Source organism: Diorhabda carinulata, chromosome 10 (genome assembly GCF_026250575.1).
Source record: "Diorhabda carinulata isolate Delta chromosome 10, icDioCari1.1, whole genome shotgun sequence".
NCBI lineage: Eukaryota > Metazoa > Arthropoda > Insecta > Coleoptera > Chrysomelidae > Diorhabda > Diorhabda carinulata.
Window position 1 is genome coordinate 7,690,094 of NC_079469.1, and position 27,464 is coordinate 7,717,557.

The window sequence follows — 27,464 nt, forward strand, 5'->3', positions numbered from 1 at the left end:
TGGGTCAGTTTATATCCGATGTCGTTAGTATTTGCATGGATTATTCCGTTTCACATTGCCTGTCACTAAGTTGAGATATCTTTCCTTTGCCAGTCCGAGCATTTTCACTTTAATCAACTGTTTCTATAGCCATATATAAATTATAAAGTGAGATATCATAATCAAAAATCTTGATAGTATGAGAAATATATTCATTTATTCAGTGAATTCAAGTTTATCTCAGATAGATATATTCCAAAATTGATTTTGTATTATTTTCGGTATGCTGCTAATCTTTTGGTATGGTCATGCAAATAACGGCACCAACCAGAATAACTAAGACCAGTTCTAGTACTATAGACTATGTCGTGTCATGATATGATCCAGAATCCACCGACTTTACTGTCTTTAATAATTCAGGTTTCTCCGATCTTGAAAAAAGGTTTTCAAAACTTCAAACACCGTTGCAAACAACTGACTGGAGATGTAGACTTCGAATTTTCTAGATTCATAAAAAAAATTAACTAGTCTAGTACCTACTTCTTTTCCTCTCAGGCGTATTAAAAATAATCAAAATAAACCTTTGTTCACTTAAGGTTTACGTATATCTGCAAAGAACATGCGATCTTTATCTCACCTAAGGAAATTCTCGAATAGTGTCTTCTTCAAAAATTACGTTGAATTATACAGAAAAATTTATCATAAGACAAAGATATTTATGAAGAAACATGGTCCATGTGAATTATTTAAGAAATAAGGCTTCTACGTCGAGCATAATCTCTTTCTCTCTCTCTCTCTCTGTCTCTTTAAACCTTATAAGGTAAATATTGTTCAAGAATTGCAACCTGACGATCCATTTAATCGATTGGAATTTTCAAATTGGTTTTTAACCAAATCTAATGAAGATTCGGATTTTGCAAAAAAGGTATTATGGTCTGACGAATACCATACAAGCAGCAGCGGAATATTTAATAGGCAAATTTACAAGACATTGGTATCAAAAAAACGAACATATTACTTTTGAACCACAGCAACAAGGCCTATTTGGTTAGTTAGTTTAGTTTGGTTAGTGTTTCATGTTTTGTATTACATATATTACGAAATAATGATTTAAAAAATAAGATTTATGAAAATCTGCATAATAATATAGAGCCTCAACCTAAGAAGCATTCAGAAACTTAAAAAGGTAACCCTTTAAAAATTTAATTGCCTTAAGACGAATTGAAACTGTATGTGGTTTATGTATAAGACAAAATGGACGAAAGTTTGAACGATTCTATTAGATTTTTGTAATTCATTTTCTAATTCGATTCTTGTTTTCAACATTTTTAAGTTTATGTAAAAGAGTGATATTTCGAGTTTATATATAGAATATAATTAGATAAGTTTAAATCCCTTGACGTTTCAAGAAAATATTAATTAAATGCATGTGTGAAAAAATTCTTGGCCTACTATTAAATAAACAAACATAAATATGGATTTTTCTGATTTTTGGAGCTGAAATTTATTGAAGATTAGGTTGTGATACATGAATGTATTCAGAAAAAAAATTGCAAAAATTTTACGTCACAATATACACAATCAAAAAATACCAAGTTTGTTCTCAATCTTAACAACAGTTCTCTAAAAAAATTTATAAATACGCCACTGACTTTTTTGTAAAAATATCTATTATAAGAAGTTTTCATTTTTTTCTATCTTATACAGGATCTGAAAAATAATAACAACCCCAAAAGTGAACATTTTTTTTCACCTTGTATTTCAGGAACAAAAGTAGTTGGATTATTTTTGTTTGCGGTTTTAACTTTTACAAAAAAAAATGATACAGGGTCGCGAAAACCGCATGTCTATATCTTTAATAATAGTACAGTGCTGTCAACCAAAATGAGACACAGTGTACGAGATCTGGCTATTAAATAATGAAACTACGCGCATAGATTGCGCCATTGACAAGTGGAGTAAAAAACGAGTAGTACATTGAGTATCTAAATATCTTGTCTATGCACGTCTCGAAAAACGATTCCTTTACTATTATAGTATTTAGGCAGTAGCGATTTGAAACGAACGTGTTTTTTTCTCGTGCCGAAAATCATGTGTGACGAAACACCGGAGCAACGTATCCATCTCAAATTTCTCGTTAAATTGAAAAAAAATTCCGACTGAGTGCTATAAATTCTTGCAAGAGGGACAATTCTCAATCTCGTGCCCGTGTTTTTGAGTGATGTAAGCGCTTTAGTGAGGGCCGAGTTCATACTGAGATAACCATAGCCCAGGTAGCCCTGTGATGTTTAAACTCTGGAAACAGTGACTAAAATCAACCAAATTGTGCGTCAGATCGTCGAATGAGCATCCGGATGATTGCCGAGGCTGTAAACGCCGATAAAGAAACTCTCACCAAAGAAGACTTCCAGCACTACTTCGATGAATAGAAAAAAGTATGGAAAGGTGTGTGGAGAGCGGAAGGGGTTATAGTGAAAAAGAGCATTTGAATGTAGATTAATTTTTATAATAAAACCCTTTTTCGTAACCAGTCTCGTTATTTAATAGCCAGACCTCGTACACTTGACGTCGATAAAACGCCAGTTATACTCGTTTATATTTGCCTTTTTAACGATTCATCTCAGCGCAAATAAAAAATATATAACAAAATAATGGCGTAATAATATTAATTATCAACTTTATATTTGTTCCGTACAACCTCCATTAATTTTCTTTCCAGGGAGTATTAAAAGTTGAAGGAACCTTCGTATCCAACAAGAAATTTATCGTCTCGAATTCGCCTCTAGGGCCCTTCCGTGTTCAGATTTAGAATAATAAATTCGTTCGCATCTCACAGAATTGTTTGAAAAAATAAATGAAACACATTCGTGTTATAAAATATTAGTAATATTGCTCTTCCTACTACAACATTGTTAAGATTTTTTCTTTGATTTAGCGGAATAAATAAATTTTAATAAACTGAAAATGAAATTAGTCATCTACATACAAACATTCGAAGCGCCAATGCCACATCAATAGCGAACTGGATGGATGGATAGAGAATCAGATGTAGTCTTCTTCTTCTTAACGTGCCGTATCAAGTCCCCTTGACGTTGGCGATCAGCATAGCAAAACTCTCTCTATCTTGAGCTAGTCTAAATAACTGTCCTGCTTCTCTTATCCCAGTCTATTCTCTAACGTTCTTCAACCAAAAGGCTTCTCTCTTTCCAATTTCTCTACAACCTTCAACTTTACCTATCATAATCAACCGGAGGATACTAAACCGACTATCACGCATTATGTGTGAGTGATCTCATTTTAAAAAATGTTGTACGAGCGACCTCAATTCTACATTTTATTTCCTTATCCAGTTGTTCAGTAATCTAGCAACAAAAATATTTGAAACTTTGAATCGTTTGTCCGTTTACATGTAGCTGTGTGTCATGGTATGGCAAGCGACTAAATATCATTTAATTTGTTTCAGAACAATTAATGTTTAGACCCATCTCTCTTCCCACTCTGTCAATGGCGTTTAAAAGGTATTGCATTCCAATCTGCGTATCTGATTGTATTTATAAGTTTACCGTTAATCTTTAAGGTGCGTTTACACGTGAGAGGAACTCGCCGAGAGTGCTCTCGGAGTTTCTCGCGGAGACCTTTACACGTGAGAGTGAAATTAACCCTAATCCTCTCTCGGAGAGCTACTCGCCATGGCAAATCTCGAGAGTACCCTCAGACTGTTAACACGGGCGATTTCTATTAGTTCTGAGAGTGACTTAAGCCAGTTAGCATCTCATGATTTCAGTTCAGTGCTATCAGCTGTAGCGTTTTTATTCAACATATACATTATTCAAGATGTCTTCAAGGAAACGAGAAATAGCAGCGGCTTTGTTGATTTTGTGTATGTCAAAGAAAAACGAATAGAGGAAGAAAAAAAATGGGTCAGATCTTGAGCCAGAATAATTTAGACGCTATTACAGATTCTAGGAACATGCCACGGAAATAGCAAATCTACTCTACGGATCTACGAATTTCCTGTCTATTTTATTAAAAGGCTTGAGTATCTCGAAAGTACGACAAAGGACCTCAGAAAAATAGCTTCCATTGGGAATAGTCTTCGTATTTTAAAAGCAGAATAATGAGATGTAGAGTCTTTCTTGCTTTCTTTCTTAAGTTTGTTAGATGATATGTTTGTTCCAACTTGCTAGTCAGGACCGTTCATGGAACGGCTATTGGGGGCGTTTATAAATATTGGAACGAACCTAATATCGTGTTATTAAGAGAATTACAAACATATTTCAGCATCTGTATTAGTGGCACATCGAAGTAGATAAGAGATTACAAGTTAATAGAGAACTTGACACATATCTGTCGCTTCTCATAGCAGATTTATTGATTGTTTAATGTTTCATAAATAACAGTACAAAATTAGCTACTACATCTATTCACCGTGATACTACTACTACATTATCGATTCAAATATTAAATTTTTGAACAATAAAAGAATATTATACGTTATATAAGGTCATCCTCTCACAAATTATAGTGATGTAGTCAGTATTGACCTTTTAAAAAACGAAGTACTAACCTTTGAAAATGTCATTGTTAACGGTCTGCGAATCTTGTCACATTTATCTGACACATTTTTATAATATTTTCTATTTTGATTTTATTCTTATTTTGATGTTCATGATGTCGGTATTCTATTAATTAATATAAATAAGCAAATTGTCGGTGTCAATATCATATTTTGATAAAGACTTGAAGAAAAATCGAAATCTCAATCTTTCTTCCAAAAAGAAATTTTGAAACAGAAGAGACCTAAAGTCAAAAATATTTAGATCCATTAATAATTCATTTATAAATAATTAAGAATATGTACTAAATTGCAAGTTTCTATACGTTCTTTTTCTAAATCGATCATTATGATTTGTCCTTTAAGAACTTTTAAGTTTTTTTCTATCACTAATAGAAACCACAGAGGCTTTGCGTACAACCGCCACACCGACTGATTCCCTAGAGAAAGACAAAGGACCCGAAACGTCGAGAGTCCTAAAGGCACTATCGTGGCTAGTGACACAGAGGGAAAGTGATTGGGGTTGGAGAAATGATACCCCTAAAGTATTGACTGCTCTACAGCTAGCCCCAAGAGACGAATCTCCAAAGCAGACGATGGATTCTGTAGAGATGCAGCTGTCTTTCAAACAGATGGAAGTGGAGATTGTCGTGTTATTATGGAGGTAAGTTTATAATTCTAATCACAATTGGAATATTGAAAAAATATATGTACCGGTATTTATTAGTTAGGATTCTATCTACAGATTTTAAAATAGGATAAAATATAACTGTAGAAATTGCTGCTGAAGAATAAAGTGAATCTTACTTTTTAAAATTGTTTATATATTCTCAGTAGATCTGTAAAGCTCACACTAAATATTCTAAAAAATTGAACGTTTTGGCTGATACCATTAACAATAAAATTATTCGCCCTTATTTTTTTGAGGGTATAATTAATGGTGAGATTTCTCTATTTATCTAGATTTTTTTCTATTAATTTCTTAGTGCCCACATTACAAAGACTTTTTACTGATGTTATCATCCAAATGAGATAGATCGATCCATTTACTATCAACAAATCGGAGCTCTACCGTATTTTGCACGTACAGTTAAAATTATTTAAACAAGGTGAATTGGAAGACGTGGAAAGATCGAAAGGACGGCTAGATTCCCCGATTTGATTCCCCTCGATTACTTCTTATGGGGTTATTTAAAATCTGAAGTATATTTTAATACACCAGACAATATTTCTGATTTCGATGTTAGGATAACTGAAGAAATTAACAAAATAACCCCTGGTGTCATACAAAATTCTAAACATCAAGCGACATTATTATCTTCTTTCTACGTAAAGTTCTGGGATAGTGATATTATCAAAATTTTCCATTTTAAAAATTAATTTTCTCGGTTATGATTTCACCAAATTTGAAAAAAAAACTTTATTACTGAACAGAATACTAAAATCCCTTTTCAACAAAGTGCCACACGATTCCCTTTCTTATTTAAAATTTTCGAGGAGGTGCTTATAATTCAGGGGGAATGCTGGAGAGGCATAATATCTTCACACTGTTAATTGTCAATTATTTAAGAATAAAAATCGACCTGTTTCAGGTTTTTTTTCATATAGGATATAATAACGCTAAAATTAAATGACAAATTTTTTCTTAGTTCCATTTTCCAATCTGAGAGAGAAGAAAATTGGAACACAAAAATTAGCAGTCCAATTTCTATAAATTTCCATCTGTGTGTCTTAATTTTCTTTCATTATAGGCTGTCTTAAATTCCCATGATTATTGAATAAAATCAAAATAAATATTTTGTGGTTATGTTATTTTCAATTTGGGTATTTTTGGTTCATTATAAGTGTACGTGAAATAATTTTGATAATATTTTATATCTTACTTCTACTAGAGATAAAATCAAACGAAGAAATTGTCTGATTTTCTTCAAATTTTGTTCTGAATAATTCAATTCAATAATTTCAATTAAAGAATTAGATCAACATACCTGTTGTTTTGACTTTTCCAGCTGCTAATCAGTGAACTCTGTATTTTTTTACTTTTATTGGTAAATCCTCACAAATTATATCCGCAGATGACATAAATTTATATAAACAGCTCTCTAATTTCTCTTCTTCTCTTGAAACAGAAATGACTATTTTTCTATTTCACCTGATCATTCGTCTTGTCTTTTTCCTCATTCTCTCAGTTTCATTTAAAAATTAAAAATGGATAGTACTTTTTATGTTAATTATGAAGATAAGCAAACACTGATTCACTGAAATTTCAATTTAAGTCTTATATATTTTTTTTCACTGCTCTTTTTTGTTATTCAGACACCATGAAGTACCAATAACACCTCCAAAACTAGCTCAATATTGTCTGGCTCTATCGGCTATGTGCTTTGATCCTAGACAATTTCATGGACACGACTTAATCGGTAGTTTACAACACCATGAACCAATTCATGATATTGAGTTTGCTTACGCTACTCTGGCATCGTGCACAGCTAGAGCACACGTAAGAAAGAAGCAAATCAGAAGATTGTTGGATATTGCTAATACAGCAAAGGACCATAATATAGGTAATTTGTATTCTATTTTCAAATCTTTACGTGGGAAATGGGACTTTCTAACGTGCAGCAATGATAAAATGTACGTTTTACTTGTAGGAACTTACTTATAAGTTTTCCTCCTAGTTCTACTAATTTTCTTAGTAATTTCTGATCGTTTTTCGTTCTGATTTATCTTGGAAGAGTATTAACGACTTATTATCGAACCCGTAGCATAAACAAAAGTGGTAAAAACATAGTATTTATGTTGTAGATACAGTAGCAATGACAATTTTAGCATTGCGATGTATAGTTAAAGATCACAGGCATCGAAACCTACAGCATTCTTTAAGAAGGCCTAGTATAAGCTTAGCACGAGAACAACAACAAGACGGCGGTTTTGGTAATTTATACAATACAGCACTGACGTTACAGGTGAGTCCTGTTATTTTATTCCCTTTATATTATTTAAATTCAGGTAAATGTTTGGTGGAGTCCTCTCGATTTTGTCTTACTAATAAAAAAAAACAGGACCGAACAGTGTATTTTGGTACTAGATGCAAAAAATTTGGAAGTGAGTGGAAATAATGCTGTCACATGAAAAAATTTTCTCATACGACCCATCGTTTCTGAGTTATACGCGTTCAAAGTTGCAAAATCAGAACTCGTATTCAAGTATATTTTCTAAATTTTACATTCCAGCAATGCACCACGGAAATTGCGAAGTATGAATAATAAAAGTGTCTGGATGGAGTGGAAGACTATTTTACATGAAAAAATGGCTAGATTGGAAGATATGAAAACAGTGGCGCTGGCGTTAGTTGAGCAGCCGAACCAATCTGCAGTGCGGCTATCGGGAGAACTCCAAATATCCAATCGCTCTTTACGACGAATGCTGAAACGCATGTACTATTAAGTTTACCTTTCGCGCCCCTCAAGCAGGTCACGAGGATGATTTCGATCGCAGATTCAGTGAGGATAACCCACAGTACCAGCTTTCCATTTTATGGTCCGGCGAAGCAGCCTTCAAGCTCCAACATTCGCGAACAACCATCATTTCATACAGGATAGAACTTCGCCTCACTAGGCGTATCTGTGTAAGAGTACCTTAATGTTCATGTTCAGGAGAATGGATAGGCAGACGAAGATTCGGTTATGTGACCTGACATCCTGCGATTTCTTCCTATGGGGACTTACCAAGCAGCACGTTTTTGCAATCTCCATGACCTCTGAACTGCAATTGAAAAAAAAATGCGGACAGCTTGACATGCCTCGTCGGACTTGCCTCTCCGTTGAGAAACGTTTCCTTAAATGCATTGATCAGTATGGATATCAATTTGAACAGTAAACCTTTTTCGAATCCCTTTTAATAAATTAATTTGGACGCTGCATTTTTTCTTAATGCAAATTCGTTGTCTGATTTATATCAACCTTTGTATCAAGATGTGGAAACCAAATATGATCAGTTAACTTACATAGTCGTATAAATATAAATGATTTATGGTAAGAAATTTTCATCATTTGTCTTTAAAATAGAAAGATTGGGTAAAAGTATGAGAAAAATTATGTATTTCTACTTAGTTTATTTTGCATAACCAAAAAAATATCAAATTTGATATAAAATTTCAAATAAATATTGATTGAGATGTTTTAAAGAAGCATTTTTTAATGTTATACTACTCAATATACCAGGCACAAAGAATAGGGATATTCCTCACTTTGTAGACGGAATATTTGTTTTTAGGCTTTGCAAGACATGAATGAAATAAATAATCATTGGAATAGAAGTGCTGCCAAAGCGTATATAGAATCTAAACAGGACCCAGATGGAGCATTCACAGATCCCAATTTAACTGCCGAAGTTGTTCTGGCATTATCAGAAAGAGGCCTTGGACATATTAGAAATATTGATTGCGGAAAGTATGACAGCGATTTGGACAATCACGGTAACATAATGGATACTTATCAGCTTCGTAATATATCAATATATGTTTTAGAATATGGAAAGAAAGTAATAGCAATAGAAAGCCAGTAAACACAATTTCGCCAATATTTAATTCCAAAACAATATTTATAATCCTTTTTTCTCACTTATAATTATCATTTCAGTTGAAATCGACGGCCTAACAAAATCTCTTTCCAACCATGGCAACGATTCTGAGATCCGCAACGTAACGGTAACGTATACTTTGTGGGTAGGTTCGAATATAACTGAAAATGCAACAATAAGCGTCACTGCACCTAGAAATACATCTTTCTACAACATAATGCAGCTAGCTATGGAACTTGATCCTCATTTCGCATTCGAAGCATCAGAATGGCCTAACGGACACTACGTTCATACCCTTGCTGGTTACAAAGAGGAACCAATGGGCTACCATTATTGGCTGCTGTATCGATTACCAGAGCTACCTGATCCTCTGACACCACCAGCTAATCAACTTGTCGCTCCCATGGGTAAATAACAACATATTTCATACTAAGTGTGTTAAAAAAATACAGTGAATTAATTTTTATAATAGGAATTAAAATGCTTCTATATTATTAGTTTAGAAATATTTCATATCGTACAAGGTGTGAAATGTGTGATGAAAAAAATGGGTTCTTATAATAGCAGTTACGTATTATGCACCCATGTCAACTATGTTTTCCATATCTTCATGTGTTGAGACTAGCAGTGAATAATTTGAACCCTTTCCGATTCGTCTGGTGCTATAATCCCTTTGCAATCTTCAATAAAATATAGAACTTGAACAGTGCATTAACATTGAGTTTTATTTAAAATTGAAAACGAGAAAGTACCAAAGAAGTCCACTAAATGTTGAAATATGTCGATGGTGCTAGGGCAGTAACTTTGGAGACTGTTATGAGCGATTCAGAATAGAATATAAATCAGTAAAGGGCCGTGAAAGATCGGGATGTTCTTCAAGTTCAAAAATAAACGAAAACTTAATCGTTCAAATGATCAGTTGGATATTGAGAGCTTATTAAAGGCGTCAAATGCAACTGTGAAGTCGTAGTACGACCAAAGGTCGTTTCAAGGTCACACATTCGGCTTACTCGCCAAATTTAGCGCTTTACTACTTACGGCTCGTTTTGAAATAGAAAATTTACTAAAATAGTAACATTTTAACACGTCAAGAGAAGGATTTGACATCGTAAATGCATTGACAAAACTCAGTAATTTGATGAACTAGTCCACTAAATGTTAAAAAAATGTCGATGGTTCTAGTGCAGTAACTTTGGAGACTGTTATGAGTAATATGAGCGATTTAGAAGTGAATAAAAGTCAGTAAAGGGCTGTGAAAGATCGGGATGTTCTTCGAGCTCAAAAATAAACGAAAACTTAATCGTTCAAATGAGCAGTTGCGTATTGAGAGCTTATTAAAGGCCTCAAATGCAACTGTGGAGTCGTAGTACTATCAGAGGTCGTTCCAAGGTCACACATTCAGCTTACTCACCAAATTTCACAAATTGCTATTTACGGCTCGTTTTTAAATTGAAAAATTCACTAAAATAGTAACATTTTAACACGTCCAGAGATGGATAATCATCAGATGGTCAGTAATTTGAAGAATACAAAGAATTCAAATTTCATTTTCACTGTGCTTTTGAGAAAATAACTGACGACATTTTTTATCATAAGAATATGTGTTTTTGACTGACTCCGATGGAATAAACCTGTTAAACTGTAATGAGTGTTTTAAAATAGTACAAATATAAGTTGTATAGTAGGTATCAAAGGGCAGTTTATTTAATAATTTTACGGCTGTAAATGCAGCATTGTACGTGATACAAATGCAATTAACAACAATAAATTATACTACGTAACATGCCATTCGGCTTTTCTTCAAATATTTTGAATTTTCATTTGTTCGCGTATTGTGGCTGAGTAGTCACTTCTATTTGAATTCCAGCTTTGAATTTTTGAAGAAATTAGTTTGTTATCGACTTCTCACTCCATTCGAGAAACCTCGGTGTGTATTCTAAGTCGCTCTCTATCAGATAAGTAGTCGAAACAACAAGATTGTGATGATAAGAAACAAGAACGTACCGTAGTTTTCACGAATTGAAGAGACTAATCGACTACGAAAGAACAATGGAAAAAAGCCAAGATGTTAATGAGAAGCTGGTTTTTTCTAATGAACTTTGAAGTTATTAATTTAATAATATTGACATCGTTCTCTATCTGTCTACATTCTACAACAAATAGATTTAAAATTAGTAAAACTTGTGGTGATATTATCCTTCATATTCATTGATAAGTTTTTTGAATATCTTTTTAACTCTGCTTTTTATATCAAAGTGCTCACAAAATTCCAGTTATCTTTAACAATTTCCTTTTGTTTTAAGTAAATTTTGTATAATAGTTTTCGTGTAAACTCGTATTTTCTATTTATTTAGGGAACAGAACGAACAGAATAGAAAGCGATTTATAATACTTACCGAGGTTTTATTAAATTCCCCGAATGAAGTGGGAGATCGATAACCAACTAATTTTTTCAAAAACTCTAATGTAAGAATTAGAATAGAAGTGACTACTGAGTCACAATAAGTGAATATTTAAAATATTTGAAGAAAAACGTAACAAACCGAATGTCATGCTACAACAACTATACTAATAAAGATATAATATGGCAGAACTAATCGTACATTTTCAATATTAACAAAGTTTTTGAGATACCCCGTATGCTCTAATTTTCATTATTTGAATTATAACTAAATTTTCATACTTAATAAAATTTTCTTCTTGTTATAACACTAGTTTTAAACATTTCTAATACAAAGACCATTTGAAAATTACAAGAAAATGGATGGATTTTTTAAATATACATGGTTTGTTGGAGGCCCCAAGGTTGTAGCCCCAGCTGCCCTTCCCTAAAAACATATATAAGTGCTTGCAATTATTAGTCAATCACAAAATATTCACTTAAATAAAAGATAAATGTGTATTAATATCTGTAAAATTTAATATAGTTGATTTCTACAATATATCATTCTATTCACCCTTACCGTCAATGATGAGCACGTCCTTTTCGTCGCTTCGTTCATAATTCATTAAAGGTAGTCACACACTTGTCCTCATCGGACGGAGCTCACGCACAAATCGAACGTACCGGAGATCGGCAATGCCGACGAGAATCCGAAAAGGTACATTCATTCCGAATTATCCGTACGGAGTGTCAACAGTATCAGGAATTCCTGGAATTTGCGCGCCCCCTTCTTTCTCTCCGATTGTAGCTAAAATATTCAGTCCGACGTTTAGCACGTGTTGAACCCCGTGTCGTCTATCTATATATTATTTATTATAACTCGATTGTTACCTGAGATGGATGGAGCTCAGTTAATTGTGATCGTGCTGGAGTATGAAGAGTTATATAATCTGAGGCACAATATTTGGGAAGAGATAGGAAGGAGGATGACCTTCCCAGTATGTAACTATGCATTTATTTCAATGATTATGTTATTATGTAATAATAATAATGAAAATTATTTGAAGTACTTTTTCCTGTCTCTTCTAATTGATTTGAAGAACCCAAATTGAGGGCTTTCTGGCCATCTCATGCTCTTTCTCTTCTTCTTCTGCCAGCAAGCAAGCTTACGTACCTTGTGCACAGCAGTTGAAGTAAATCCGATCCGTCCGTTGCGAACGCTCCGTCCGATGACAAGTGCGTGACTACCTTTAATCGGTAACTGACGATTTTTATTATTGAATTTAAACAATTGTTTCTTTTCAGGTGTGGACGATCTTTTAATCGAAGAGGGTGACCATTATCTCTTCTGGTATAAGAAATTGTAAAAAAATATTGTGGAACATACATTATTTTTCGGTTTGATGAACATTTACAATATTAATTTACATGTGCCATGATCATATCTTTTTTATTTATTTTTGAAGCTTTGTGGTCGTCAAATTTTTGGAAGCTTTATTGGCTTTTGGCTTGGCGTGAAGAAGAAAAGAGTATTCAATTTTATGGAGAAGATTTTTCTAATTGTTTATGTAATATCTAAAATAAAATATAGAACTTGTCGAAATTATAAAATAATATCGTGTGATTCTAATTGTAATCTTTCAGGTCAAAGATTTATTTCATCGAGTATCAATCCAATGAAAACACAAATTTTTATCAATTCATCCACCAAAAAAATTGGATACAGATATTTACTTATTAAATTCACATATTTCTACCTCAAACATTAAACAAATCGTTAAATAAAAGTTCAAGTCAAAATTCAATTCAACAGGAAATTTTTTGGTATTTCTTCTGAAACTTTTAAGGGGACAAATACGGCGTTAATCCCCATGATTGGGTATGGGAACTGAAAGAACAGCATTTAGTCCCCATAAATGATTCTATTACCTGGCCTACCGAGCATCATGAATATGATACTTGGCGGATGTAAAACCTCATAGCAATGCAGGATACAGAAAGCATGGTTTAAGCGTCCATGACAATTTGGTTGAATTGTTATCTATCTGTCGCTACTTGCAATAGTTGTTCTACTCTCTGCCTGGTCCAATTTAATTTCTTTCTTGTTTTTATAATGTTTAGGAGCTCTTGATACTCATTCAGCTGTCTGAGTACCTCTTCGTTACTAGTATGTACGTTCCAAGGGATCTTGAGGATTCTACGATAGCCCCATATCTCGAACGCCCCTATTTTATTCATGTTGTTAACTTCAAACGTTCGTGTTGCACCTCCTATTGGTGAATAACAAACTATTCAATTTAATTCAAGCAAGCCCAACACCGGGGCTCTGCAAGTGTTTTTCGTGTTATGGCTTCGGGAACTATCTCGTTGTTTACGAAATTTATCAACCTCTCAACAAAGGGTCGGCAGTCCTTGGACGACGCACAATGTCGAAGTCGTAGTCCTGTAATTTGAGTTGCAAATCTCTCAACAATGTCAAGGTCGTAGCCTTGTAATTTGAGTCGCTAACCTCTCAACAAACTTTGTCTTCTGGGGAGGTGCTATGGGATGGCGCGTTAAATAATCAGAAGGGTTGGCAGTTCACAATGATGCACAACATCTTAGCCCTCTAATTTCATTCGCAAGCGCTCTAACCTGGGAGTGGTTCTCGATTCGACCCAATATCCTCAAGTAGTGGCTTAAGGTTCCTCCCACTCTAAAATGTTCCCGCAGTAGGTAAATATGATACCTCTCACCAGCTTAACACCTTTGAGAGTAACTTTTTTACGCTTTTGTGAGAGAACGATTTCCACACGCAACAATCCCTGATGCATTGTCTGTAGGTTGAAACAAAATATCGCCTAGTTAATTCGGGCCAGCATCATCCTTCGGAAAAAGTATTGACTTCTTTCTTAGACGTTTTTGATAGTTTTGATCATTTTTCTTAATCGAGTCTTAATATTTGTCACTACTAATTTATTTGTATGATCTACCAGAACCAACAATGGATAAACACATTATATGAGAGAAATTTTGCAATGTAAAATATTGACGAAGTGAGTTAAATATTCACACATAGATTTATATCGAGATCCTCTGTATTTACCACATGTACACTACCAATTTTTTTTATTTATACATTTTAATGTAGTACATAACGCTATTAGATCTAATATCAAACTACTGTTTGTCGTGGAACTTTTCCTGTGAAATTTTTAGATATAAAACAAAAGTATTTAATAACATGCATTTTTATGAGACAATACTTTGAATTTTTTGTAAATGTTTTTATAGGTATAGCCTTGTAGACCATATTAGTTCTTTCAATTGTTAACGAGGAGCAAAGAAAAATTGTTAAAAATTCATTTATTTTTATTATATCTGGCTTTTAAATACTACGGACAGTAATAAACTATTCTTAAGTTTGACAAAGTCTTTTATTCAAATATACTTGAACTTCTATAGTCAAGAGGAGATATCCTCTTATACTGTCTCTCAATTTTTAATTATTGCGTACATCTTTTGGGTAAATTCTTCAGGATCTAAGTGAAGAATGCAATTGCTCTAAAATAAATCAGGTGGTAAGACAGGATTCAAACGCATTTGGAAATACTCTCCATCTGTCATAAAAGTAATCTTCTCATCTGTAAAATAACTAACCATATCGGTCAGAGAATCAAACTTCATAGGAAAATCACCTGTCTCAGTATCAAGACTAAGCTTTTTATCTGGTGTTTGGTTTATTCCCAAATTAATGATGTTATTATGACACTTTATTGTTAGTACTAAAAAGAATCGATGACTTGGGCGAAACAAGAATGCTCTCTCTATCTGGTAAATTCCTCAATAATAACTTCGCTCCTTTTCTATCCGTATTTCTGAAGAAACGTTCATAATTGAGGTTCACTGGAAATAAAACATTTTAGTTTATTCACGCCCTTTCGCGCACAAAGATCTCAGTATTAGTACTGTTGCAATATAACTAGGGAAAGGCGGCACGGAACGAGACGGCTAGCTTTAAACTCGTTTTTTAAATATGAAAATTCAAATTTACTTCAAATAGAGCGAATAATTCATAATTGATGTTAAAGTGTGCAAAATTTTGGAAAAATTTCAGATATTTTGAAATATTGTGATTTCTCATTCCGCCCCACCTGCGGGACCGAATGAATTTCATGTCGATGATGTAGAACTATGGTTACAAAAAATATCTACAGTAAATAATAGTACATTATGTAACTAGGAGTAGAAGGCTATCATTATTATTGAGCCCAGATTCTTGCAATGCCGAGGCTGTGCCAACTGGGCGAAACATATAATGGGTCTTCTGCTCCGAGTGACATATACTATTTTTTCTTCAAGCGTAAAAATCAATCATTATAAATATCAACGTCAGCACAGTCCAATTGTGACATAATGGACAGGATAGCCATCATTCAGTTGATTTAGAATAGAAGTACAGACAGTATAAACACTCTGCATTCTCTTCACAATCTTAATCTAAAGAATCAAATTGTTTTTTGAATTTAAGTATTTTCTTTATTGGCAATGTCTCTTTTTCTCTGTTCTTTGGACTCTTTTCAAGACGTTCTACTCTAAGGATATTTCTCTTTTTGCATGCTTGACTTTCGTGGCTTCTTTTTCTTTCAGACGCTCTTTTCTTATTCTCTCAACGGTATGAGCATAAAATTTTTTGGAGACGCTGTTAGATATGATGTGGTTTGCACTGCTACATTTGTCATCCAAGAGCATTGTGGTAGATTGGACAATCCATCACTCGTCACTTTTGATTTAACATTTTCAGTAATTTCCTTGTGGAGTTCTTCGTTAGCAGCTTGATCTTGATCAACTAACTCAATATCTGTTGTAGCTGCAGAAAATCGTCATCAGTAAAAACATTGTTATCAGAAGTCCAAATTCCTGTTCTTCTGAAGCCATTGAAAGAGCTCTACATTGGGAAAGTTCAAATAAATTCAGCTCCAAATGAAGTAGAAATTTGGTTAGGTTAGGTTAGGTTTGTTAGGTGGAATGCGGTGAGAGCAGTGGGGTAAAAAGCAAAAGCATAAATCACTCCATTATCTCGAGCAAGATCAATATTTTTTGTGTGCGTTGCATGCCCGTCAAAAAGTAGGTGATTCCTTTCTAGATTAAATTATGAACTATTTGGACCAGGATAGAAAAATTTTAAAGTCTACCAACCACTCATTTCAGCTCGTCGCTCAGGTGGCGGACCCAATTCAAACTCTTGCTGCTTTTTTTACGTGGGAAAGTTTTAAAATAAAATGAATTCACTGTGCCCGTCCCATCATAGTTGAAAAACTTGTCAGCCTTTAGATTATATTTGTCAATACATTGAAGAAGTGGCGTCTGGTGAACGTAGACTATTACAAAGGTGTCTCTTAAAAAATCAACTAATCCAATATTTTAAATTTGTGGGGAATATTATTTCTAGTTTGCAACTTGTACACCAATCGACGTGGACGTTCATCATTTATACATGAACCAAATAGGTGTTTATCCATATCTTTAAGGTTGCCAGCTCGAGTTCCTGTTAATCTGTGAAGACACATCTGAGTCTTCCAGTTTTCTTATCCACTTTCAAGGCTGCGTTTTTTCGTCTTTTCTAGACATATCGACCCAATGTTGAATTTATTACTCTGAATTGTGATAAACCTCTATCTAAACCCCGTCTCTATTGATTGTCTGCTCCATAGCGTTAAGGGACCACTCCTGCCGTTTTATTTGTTAATATAATTACCATCTGGAATAAACAATAGATACCACAGTTGATTTGTTAGGTTATATTCATTAAAACAAAAGACCATAATTGCACACCTTTATTTCAATATCAAATATCCATTATAAATAAAATTTTGGATATTCAAAATATATCTACAGGAAGAACGGGATTCAAAAAAATTTCCACCAAATTACCATTGTTTTCTTTAAAGGTAACTGGTTCTTTTGTGAAATAATCAACAAAAGCCCTCATCGTGCCAAATTCTGGTGAAATGCTTTTCATATCAGCATTAAGACGAATTTTATTATCAACTGTTCGTTCAATACCTAAATTATGGAATTTTCCGTTGAATTTGATAGTTAACACTAAGAAATACTTTTCACTAGGACGAAATAAGAAAGCTCCGTCTGTTAAATTCGCCAAAAGTCTTTTGGCACCCTTTCGATCGATATTTCTGAAGAACGGTTCGTTATTGATGTCAACTAAAAACAAAAAATACTTCAGAAAAATGGAAAAATAACTAATTGACAATATGCCTGATTTTGTAGCTTAATAAAAATAATTTTAGTCAATTCATCATACACGAAACAAGTTATTTTGTAGCTTTTTCAATCTCTTAAAGGTAATAATCACTCCTTCGAATATTTAATGTTAAATTAAACTCATTGAGCTATTTTTTAACCTTCTTAGTTATAATAAATATCTCTTAGAAGAGACCTAAAATCAAAAACATTTAGATGCATTATTAATATATCAAAAGGTCTAGGAAATGAGAAATTGAAGAAATTAAAGAGATACATCGAAATGCTTGTTTTAACAATACATCATCCTCTTTATTTTTTAAAATAGTAGCTCTAACGATACACTTAATTCAGCAAACCTTTTTACCCTTTCAAATAATAGTTTCTCCTCAAAATTAGCGTTTACCTTTCTCCCAAATTAGCTGCAATTTTAGTAAGAAAGCTCGTCCCTCTAAGCATCTACCCCGGATAAATCCCCGCAGATGGATACAAAGGACATTCCACCACCTTCTGTCATTTTGACAGGTCCTCATCCTCGTTCGCGTCGAAGTTTCCGCCGTAGACTCCTTCTTCTCTTTTCCTTAAAAGCTAGCCTACAACTCGGCACTTGCTTATGAAGTACCTACAGACTTACCAAGGGTGTCCTCTTGGGGGTTAATTCGGAAGATCTAGGATCTTGGAAGAAAATGTATTTGTTTCTTTTTATTATTTATATTTGTGTCTTTTTTGTATTATTTATTGTTTTTTTTGTGAGGTTTTGTGTTGCCAATACTTTTGCGGTCCCGTTTCTTCGTATAGTTACTTATTGTCTTTTGGACATTCAATGCTTGTCTCAGTGTTATGTTTTATCCTGTTCGATTTGCTATTTTACTCTTAATAAAGCTGAGTTTTGTTTCCGTCTTTAGCTTGCTTTTTATACCGATTAATTCCCAGAGTCTTGCTCTCGATTGTCTCACTTTGTCAATAGTGTTTGTTCACATGTTCGTCGAAAGTAAGATCTTGATCCAACGTAACGCCTAGGTATTTGGCCACTGGCATGTCTTTTCTCGCATTTTATTTCTATTTTCCACGTTTTGCACCATTCGTCTATCTCGTTTGCAGCGTTTTGGCGTCTTTTCCTGATGTTTTTCACCTTCACTTCCCTCCTTGCGGTACTCCCGGTAGCTGCTTTCCGACTTCCGCTCTCTCGTTTGCAACCTTAACCTGAAACTTTCTGTCTTTGAGGAAGTGCTCAGAAGTTTTATGAGCGACTCAGTGTATCCTGCCTCTTTTATCTTGTAAAGCAAGCCACTCGATCGAAAGCTTTGCTTATGTCTAGGAAGATTACCGCTGTGGATTCTTTCCTTGAATAGTATATTCTACTAGACTCAAGATTTGCTATTCCGTGCTGTGGTTTCTCTCTAAGCCGAACTCTTCTGCTCACTCTCTCTGCGATTTTACTCATGGCATGTAGCAAACTTATTGATCCGCAGTTTTGCGGAAAAGTGAGATTTTTTCCGGTTTTTCTCAGCATGATGATATCTGCTTGTTTCCATCTCGATGGGAAGTGCTTGGTCCATAACATGCCGCTTATTATGTTCAAAAGATATTCTACCTTTTTCAGCATGTTTCTTAGTGCTCTTCTATTTTCATCGGTGTTACAAATCCTAGGATTTCTTGATCCTCCTCGGCTAGGTAATCGTTGATGTATTGGTGGAATTGGCTTCCTTTCTTCCCTGAGGACTTCCGATATATTTCCATATGCCGAGTTTTTGCGGATTCAATTCCTTTATCCTTCTTGTTCCTTTCCTTGCCCTGTGTTCCCGTAATTGCTCCTCAATTTCCTTCTTAATATCCCTGATTCTCCTCTTTTCTTCAGGGCTTTGTGTCCTTTAGACTCTTCTAGCTATTCGATTTTTTCCTTAATCAAATTTTTTAGATCGTCGTCACCTATATTTTTGCATTTGCCGTATTTGTTTGCTACAATCATCGTATTACTTTGCTCTTGATCGTTTCTGATAGTACTTCTTCGAAGAAACAGACCTGTTCCTCTAGCGTTTTATGACTGAATTTCTGTAATCGGTCCTAACATCTGTCTTGTTAACCTTCTGAATTTTACCCAGTCGGTTTTTCTTATGTTTTTACCTGTTTGTCTGTTTTTTTTTGAGATGACCATTCATAAATTCCATACAAATATTATTATAAATACGTTTGGCGCTAATCAAAAAAGTCTAACGTTGTCAGATAGTGTGGATAAAGATGACTTTACGAGTATGTTCAAGGAGTGAATCTTCTATCCAAACTAAAATATCATTCGTTTTAACATCTGCCGAAGCATCTACACAAAGTATAATCTATGGTTTAAGTACATTCAGTGATGGTTGTACAAGCGCTCTGGAAGCGCTCTACGGAAGCAAAAAACAACTGCTTCTTTAGCAAATGCCACGACGAATATTGAATTAATTGATTTTCTCGTCCAATTATCACTATAATGAAGAGATGCGTAAATCACTGACAAGTTTCGATGTTGTATAGTGCGGCCCAGCTCTCTCATTCATTAGTGTTTGAATTCTGAACGGTCATACTATTCAAATCTTTGAAAATTGATACAAATAGATGTCGTTACTACTCTACATTCCCAAATTACTACTAACAAATGAATTATGAAAAAATAAACTCACATATTGAGTCAATATATTCCTCTTGTTCTTCGTCTGTGTCTTCCTTGATAGGTTCGTCTGCTTCTGGCTGATCAGTTTCATCAATATTGTCGTATGTCCACTGCTCTTCTTCATCAGAAGGTTCAGGATTAGACAAACTCTCGGTTTTCATTGTCAAATTTCTCATTTTAAGTGCTTTGGAAAGTTTATGAGCTAATGAATCTCTCAAAAATTGGTGCTTCGGTAAAGGCGATTTGTCTCTAGAGCAACGTACAGTTTCGTTGTTTTCATAAAGATCAGGTTCATCTAAAATACCAAAAACGTATCAAATATAGTATAATAGAAAATGAACTGCTGGGATGTTAAAATATTCCAAAAACTATTAATGGGCTCACTTTGGTATTATAGGTAACGAAAAAGCCGATTGCTTCGGAAAAGAAGCCAGCTTTCTCAACTCCATGACTAACCTCCAAATATATGGAGACGTAAAAGCTTGCAAGAAAAATCTAAATCGTAATACCAGACCAAATATTTGGAATCAAGTTACTTCGGCTCATTCAATAATCAATAGTCAATACATTCACTAAGTTTGGTCGCCATTTTGAAGTATATTAGCTGCTTTCTTATGTTTGACATTGACATTATATTTGACAATGTCAGCAGCTCCTCCTCCAAAACATTATCATACGAAGCTTACGGTAAAACATATTCTGTCTAAGTGTCCAAACTATGCCACGAGACGTTATGGCCTTATAGCACCAAAGCTAGCTACAAAAAATGTGGTCGTTCAGGTGCGCGCGGCTTCAGTTTGTAAACCGGAAGAACAAACTTCATCACCAAACGGCAGTTCTTAAAGTCAGCGCTGGTCGGATATGAAAGAAATTTCCAGGAACGTCGAATAACTCTTCGTCTATTAGTATAAAATCGCACTTAAATTCAGCATACCAATTGAATAAAGTGATTTAGTTCCTAGAAGAAAAAAAGCTTGATTCCAAAATATTTATCTAGTCAATATACTGAAATAAATTGTATTAACCTAATATATTTTATAAGAATTATATATACAGGGACTTGATGATATGAAAATATTGCTGTGATAAAACAAATTTCTCATACGATCTCTCGTTTCTGAATTATAGGCCTTTAAAGTTATGATGTAAAGATGGCAAAAATGAATTTTTTAATCGATTTTTTAACTAAAACTTCTCTACTCGATAAAATTCATGGTTTAGAAAATATGTAGTTAGATTTTTAGATCGTTGTACATGCCAAGGAAACCGTTCATCATAAACAAACATTCTGAGTAAAATTATCATAATTTTTTTGCATCAAGTCCCGAAATACCCAGTATATTATTTATTGTTACTGGCACTAATAACTACAGTTGTTACATGCACGGTGAATACAAGAAAAAATTACACAATTAATATGTAAATTAGTGTGTACTAGTAGATAAAATCATTCAAAGAATTGAGTAAGTTTCAAATAAGTATACTTTACATGAACAAATTTTCCTTGTTTTTTCCTTAAGATTTTCATAAACCATATCATCTCCCTCCTCTTCTGCATCGTTATCTTGTATATGAAGCAATGGTTCTCTAGGTAAGTTTCTCGTAACATCAGCATTTTTAACACTTTCACTTTCCTTAATTTGATTAAAATCTTCAGTATTTGGTATTTCCGGTAGAGGACGATCTTTATAAGAATAACTATTCATTGAATGAGATGTATGTTCTGTTTCAAAAGTATGATTTTCATAGTTTGAAGTATCTCTTGTCGATTTGTATCGATCCACTATATATTTGCCGATATTTCCCAAGCTTCCAAAGAAATTAAGTGGACGTTTGTCTCTTTCCACATTCACATCAGAGGTATATTTCCTTTGTATAATATTTGATGACTGTTCGTTTTTTATATTTGCCAGGGAGTTCTAAAACATTAGTTTTCATTGTTTATTGTTTGATGATTATTTTTAAGTAAATAAATTGAATTAAAAGCACCAATGCAATGCAAGGTTCTATTGATTCACACTTTGACATCGCGACTATTACCTCTTTAAGCACAAAGGTGGAGAAACTAATAACCAAAAAGTGTATTTTATTGAAAAAATCACAATCAAAATGTTTTGAAATATTATTTCTAGAAGTCAACCATATATTTACCCTTTAACTACAAACGTGGAACGTATTCATGAGCGGAAGAACAATGTTATAAAATGTTAAGGAATTCTCTCGTATCTTGAATCCAATTCTAAACATACGTGGTTAAGAACAGAACGTTGCATTACACACGAATTTTATTTATTTATTTATTTTTTTTTTATTGAGTAGAGAATATTCGTACCATATGTGTTGGATTATTATTAGTTGCATTTTGATCCTCTACTTGATCATAAATATTCGGCTGGTCTTCATCATCATCATCATCATGATTAACGGTTTCTACTGCAACCTTTACATTAATTGGGCTGATTTTCTGAGCTTCTATTCCATAATTGGGCAAAGGTCTTTTACTAATATTTGGAGACTTATTTGATTCTACTGATGGTAGTATTGGATGTTTAAAACATGTCGAAGCCTGTTCATTCGGAGGACATTCATATATAGCGTCTGGTTCATCATCAGGATCCGTGTCTCCCCGGAATTTATTTTTATGTAAGAATGTTGATCCTAAAAATGATTTGGGAGAGTTTTCATTTCCAGTGGGACTGTAACCAATGTCTAGATCTGTAGGTGTGAGATATTCACCATCTGATATTGATTTTTCTTCAAATTTCTTTGTTGGCAGAGGGCAAGGTGGTCTTGCCGTAGAAGATGGTTCTGGTAGAAATGGTTTATTAATTTTGGATGTTTCGTTATTTTCAGAAGCTTCAGGTTCGATTGGATGAGATCTTGCAGTTTTTCTCATACGTTCAAATGGTTGATTTTGTTCAGATGGTGATGGGTGTTGAAAGTTTGGATTAATATCATTGAATTGGGCACCAGGTGATTGGGTCGATGAGAATGAGCTAATTTTTCTTCTAACTTCGTTACTATCAACATTATTAATAGAAACCTTATATTGTGACACCGGCAAATCAGCATTATTTTGTGGTCTTTTAGTAACCGATGATTTACTAGGGATCAAGTTAGGTTTTAAGGTTAGGTTCACATTTTTTTGTTGTGTTGATCTAAGAGTAGGTTTGTGTGTAGAAGGAAGGGAAGGCTTGGGTGTAGAAGGAAGGGAAGGCTTGGGTGTAGAAGGAAGGGAAGGCTTGGGTTTAATTTGGCGTATTGTATATTCTGATTTCACTAGAATAGCTGGATTTGATTTCACTTCATTTATGAAATTGAGAATACTCTTTTTTTGAAACCGAGATAACCCCCAGCTGATAGTTTGTAATTCATTACACTCCTAAAATAAAAAAAATTCAATAAAATTAAAATCTTCATGGGTCATTTTCTGTTATTTTAATTTCAAACCCTCGATTTGCAAAATTGTTGTAAGATGTCTGATAAAAAAGTATGGATAATTAACAAGAGACAAATTTTAAACCACTATTACTACAGTCTCTTCAAACAGCGTTTAGTATTAATACAAGTTAGAAAAAACATCTAAGAAGCTCAAGAAATGTTAAAATTTGTCTATGGTGATGAAATAGTTAGCCTGGAGACTGTTTATAAGTAGTATAAGCAATTTCGACCTCGAAAACAGGTATAAATGTTTAAAAAGTTGGAAAACTTTTGTAAACAAGCGATTGACTATTCGAGAGCTTAAGAGAGCTTAAGAGGACTTAAAAACTGCTATCACACAATTGACTTTCTAAATAAATTAATTCATAGTATTTTTCATCAACCCTCGTATTTAGCTCTTTTATCATTATTTGTAATGAATAATCTTATATGAGCTCCAAAATTTCCAGTAGTGAATAGAAACATTTATAAAAAATTGTAAAAACAATGGAATGAAGAATCTATTTATTGCTGGATTAGCAGAAAATAAACAAAAATTCGAATCAATTATCTCAATTTTTATCAATAATAATTTTGTCTATGTTTATGTGTACTATTGCAGAAAAACTGCATCAACTGAAAACAAATCTTTAGATGTTTGTGTCCTGTTATATGTCCAAATATCCAAGGAATTCGATAATTCACAAACATCTGTAATAAAAATTTCTCGTGATAATAAATTCCCTCCATACAAGGTAAAGTTGGATCAATAGTTGTCAGATGACGATGACGCCACTTTTTGCATTAATGGAAACGTAAATCGGCATGATTGTAGATACTGGTCACGTAACAATCCTCGTTGGAAGCGTGAATCCCACTCCCAATATCCCGAAAAACTGAATGTATGGGCTGGAATAATAGGCGACAAAATAATTGGTCCCTTTTTCATTGAGAGCAACTAAATGGTCCGGCGTATTTAGAATTATTGGAAAATAGTATTATACCTGAGTTGGCTCGGATATTTCCAAATCCAAATTGGAAGGTGAAAGGTGTGGTTTTATCGAATGGGCCCCGCGATCACCCGACATTAATCCTTTAGACTATTTCCTGTGGGGTCAATTAAAAAACATCGCTTATAAAACAGAACCTGCCAATATTCAGGAATTAAAAGATATGATTACCACAGAAGAATTGAGCAGTCAGGGATGTTGCAAAATGTATTGCAAAGTTTCAAAAATCGCATTGATTGTTGTATTGAAGTAAATGGATAACATTTTGAGCATCTGCTGTAATCGCCTTTACTGTATATTTTCAAAAATTCTACTATCTACTTCTAACAAGACACAAACCCTTGAGCACAAAAATTGAGGCGTTCCATATATAAAACTCACTCTGTATTTGTACAAATGTTATATCATACGAAAATATTAGAGTTATAACTTTATTAAATATTTCAACTGTCTACTAAAAGAAGTGATACGCCTATGGATCACGAATGCTACATTATTTTATTACTGTCTGATTCATAAAAATGTTTTTGGTGTTATTTATTCGTAATATATATTTTAGGAATGAAAACGGGCTCAACTCATCACCTGCAAGCTGTTAACACTGTAAAATATCCTTGCTTGTGAAGATCTTAGTTTTTTTTATCAGAACGAAAATTATAGTTAAAGAAAATTGCGTTTCATTTTTTTCCTTCTTTACATTTTTTAAATATCTTTACTTACCAAAAATGAGTGTCCGTTAAGTCCTTTATTTTCTAAAATATTAGCAATTCCTTCATACCCATTCTAAAATTGAAAATTCAAGATGTAAAATGGATTTTTTGCTAACTTTTATATTCAACAATAATATAAATTCAAAACTTACTTCTCTTATAGCTTTTATTAATTGTTCCTCGCTCAAAATTCTTATTTTGTTTAAGTTCATCCTCAATTGCTAATAGTGTGGTTGGACTAGTTCTAAGTATACACAATATTATCTACTAAACAAACACAAAACAAAAACGCTTTTAGATACAATTATTCGCATAATAAGAATAATCATATGTGATGAAACAGTGTAAATGAATAATTTTATCTGAATTATAGAGGAAACCGCATACAGTATCATTAACTGGAACTTCCTCGCGATATATTCATGCAATTTTTTTATCATAATGATTAATCAATGCCAACTAACTCAATCCCAATAAGAAAACCCCCGCACAAATATTACGAAAAGTGGATTACTTTGTATTCAAACATACGTTTTATATGTAATCATGCATATAAAATATTGAACACTTTTGAAATATAATCATCTAATTTTTAACTTTTGTGATCTTCACGTTTTGAAGAACGTCTTTTAGATAAAACATGTTAAGGTACGTGGTTAATCAAACAAATCACTCGTTATAAGAAAGGCTTTATTGTCTGTTAATAAGAATAATAAAAGAAACACCTTTACAATAGAACATGTTACATAGAACTGAACCTATCAAGGAACACGTCGTCCTCATGAGCTCTTCCACACATGCAAGAAATCATGCGCTCTCCACACGATACACATGCGCACAAATATAAATGCAGTACTCTCAACGAAACAAAAACCAATTATTAGTTCAAGATAGTCGAGGGAAAAAGGAAACATTTCAATTTCATTTTTAATAATGGAGAAATAATTTTCATAACTCAACACTTTGTTACATATATGTATTTAAACATTTTTTTTAATTAGGCTTATCAAGACAATTTTACATTATGTAACTACTTGAAGTTTGGTTACACTCGCACACTCGCCTATTTATTCTTAATCGTAAGTAGACTTATTCTGTATTGTGTAGTAAAGTACCAGAGATCCCGCACTACCAATTGCTTTGACCCTAGGCCTATCCCAAAAATGTGAACCAAGCAGTTTTTTTGGTTTTATTTCAGGTTATCTTTGGCTAATCGAAATAATATCTCAGTTTGTCAGACATTTCGATATGGTGTAGCAAATTATGAAGAAACTTTGTTGTTGAGAAGACTTTCTTAGAAACCGGGGCGCTGACCGTGTTAACCAAAAAAAGTTTCTGGAAGAAAATTCATAGGTAATTCATAAGGATTAGAGTCATTATACAGCCGAAAAAAAAACTGAAAGAGTGTAATAATGTAATAAAAACAAATATTTATAATTAGATATGGCTTTATTGTTTTTCAAAATATCTTCAATTTAGATCAATACACTTTTGCATGCGTATGAACCATTTGTCGAAGCATCTTTTCCATTCCGATTGAGGTACCCCCAAAACATATGATTTGAACGCATCAACCTTCTCCTTGCGTCCCTTTTGTATGAAATCTCAGATCATTTAAACTCATTTAAATGTAGCTTATACAATTCTACGTCTTATTTAATTTTATTCAAATTAGATGAATTGAGATATTTACCTCCCCCTTACCGATGCATTACCAACTTGTATTTTAGCAAATAACTCAGTCCAGTTATTTGAGGAATTATTGAAAACTATGAGGGTATATCTTCTTGTTTTTTTATCAGTGCCTAATGATTAACATCGTGGTTGAGATTTACGAATTTATTTTTATTTTACTTTTGTATTGACAAGTGTATTTTGGTTTAGAATGAATGTCTCAGTTATTCCATTTAACCCACCATATCTAAGTAAGAACAGG

The 27,464-nt window shown here is 33.5% G+C and overlaps 2 protein-coding genes across 3 annotated transcripts in view; one reads left to right on the forward strand and one right to left on the reverse strand.

The window, feature by feature from the left end:
- Positions 1-14,909, forward strand: part of LOC130898492 (uncharacterized protein CG3556) — a 68,663-nt gene extending 53,754 nt beyond the window's left edge. Inside the window, exons 3-8 of the mRNA XM_057807838.1 lie at positions 4,931-5,198; positions 6,851-7,098; positions 7,340-7,500; positions 8,810-9,011; positions 9,175-9,522; positions 12,804-14,909. Coding sequence (XP_057663821.1) covers positions 4,931-5,198; positions 6,851-7,098; positions 7,340-7,500; positions 8,810-9,011; positions 9,175-9,522; positions 12,804-12,865 — 1,289 coding nt within the window. The 3' untranslated portion in view covers positions 12,866-14,909. The remainder of the gene's footprint in view (positions 1-4,930; positions 5,199-6,850; positions 7,099-7,339; positions 7,501-8,809; positions 9,012-9,174; positions 9,523-12,803) is intronic.
- Positions 14,910-17,299: 2,390 nt separating this feature from the next.
- LOC130898493 (uncharacterized) lies at positions 17,300-26,352 on the reverse strand. 2 transcript variants are annotated; one of them, XM_057807840.1, is made up of 7 exons: positions 25,681-25,895; positions 25,539-25,601; positions 23,125-23,770; positions 22,721-23,046; positions 21,878-22,307; positions 20,399-20,683; positions 17,300-17,699 (listed from the first exon to the last, which is right to left on the reverse strand). In XM_057807840.1, the coding sequence occupies exons 1-7, from the start codon at positions 25,738-25,740 to the stop codon at positions 17,359-17,361; spliced, it is 2,151 nt and encodes a 716-aa protein (XP_057663823.1). In that variant the 5' UTR covers positions 25,741-25,895; the 3' UTR covers positions 17,300-17,358. The 2 variants fall into 2 exon arrangements, with proteins under 2 accessions (XP_057663823.1, XP_057663822.1); XM_057807839.1 differs by having other exon boundaries at positions 22,721-23,770; positions 25,681-26,352.
- Between the last annotated feature and the right edge of the window lie 1,112 nt (positions 26,353-27,464).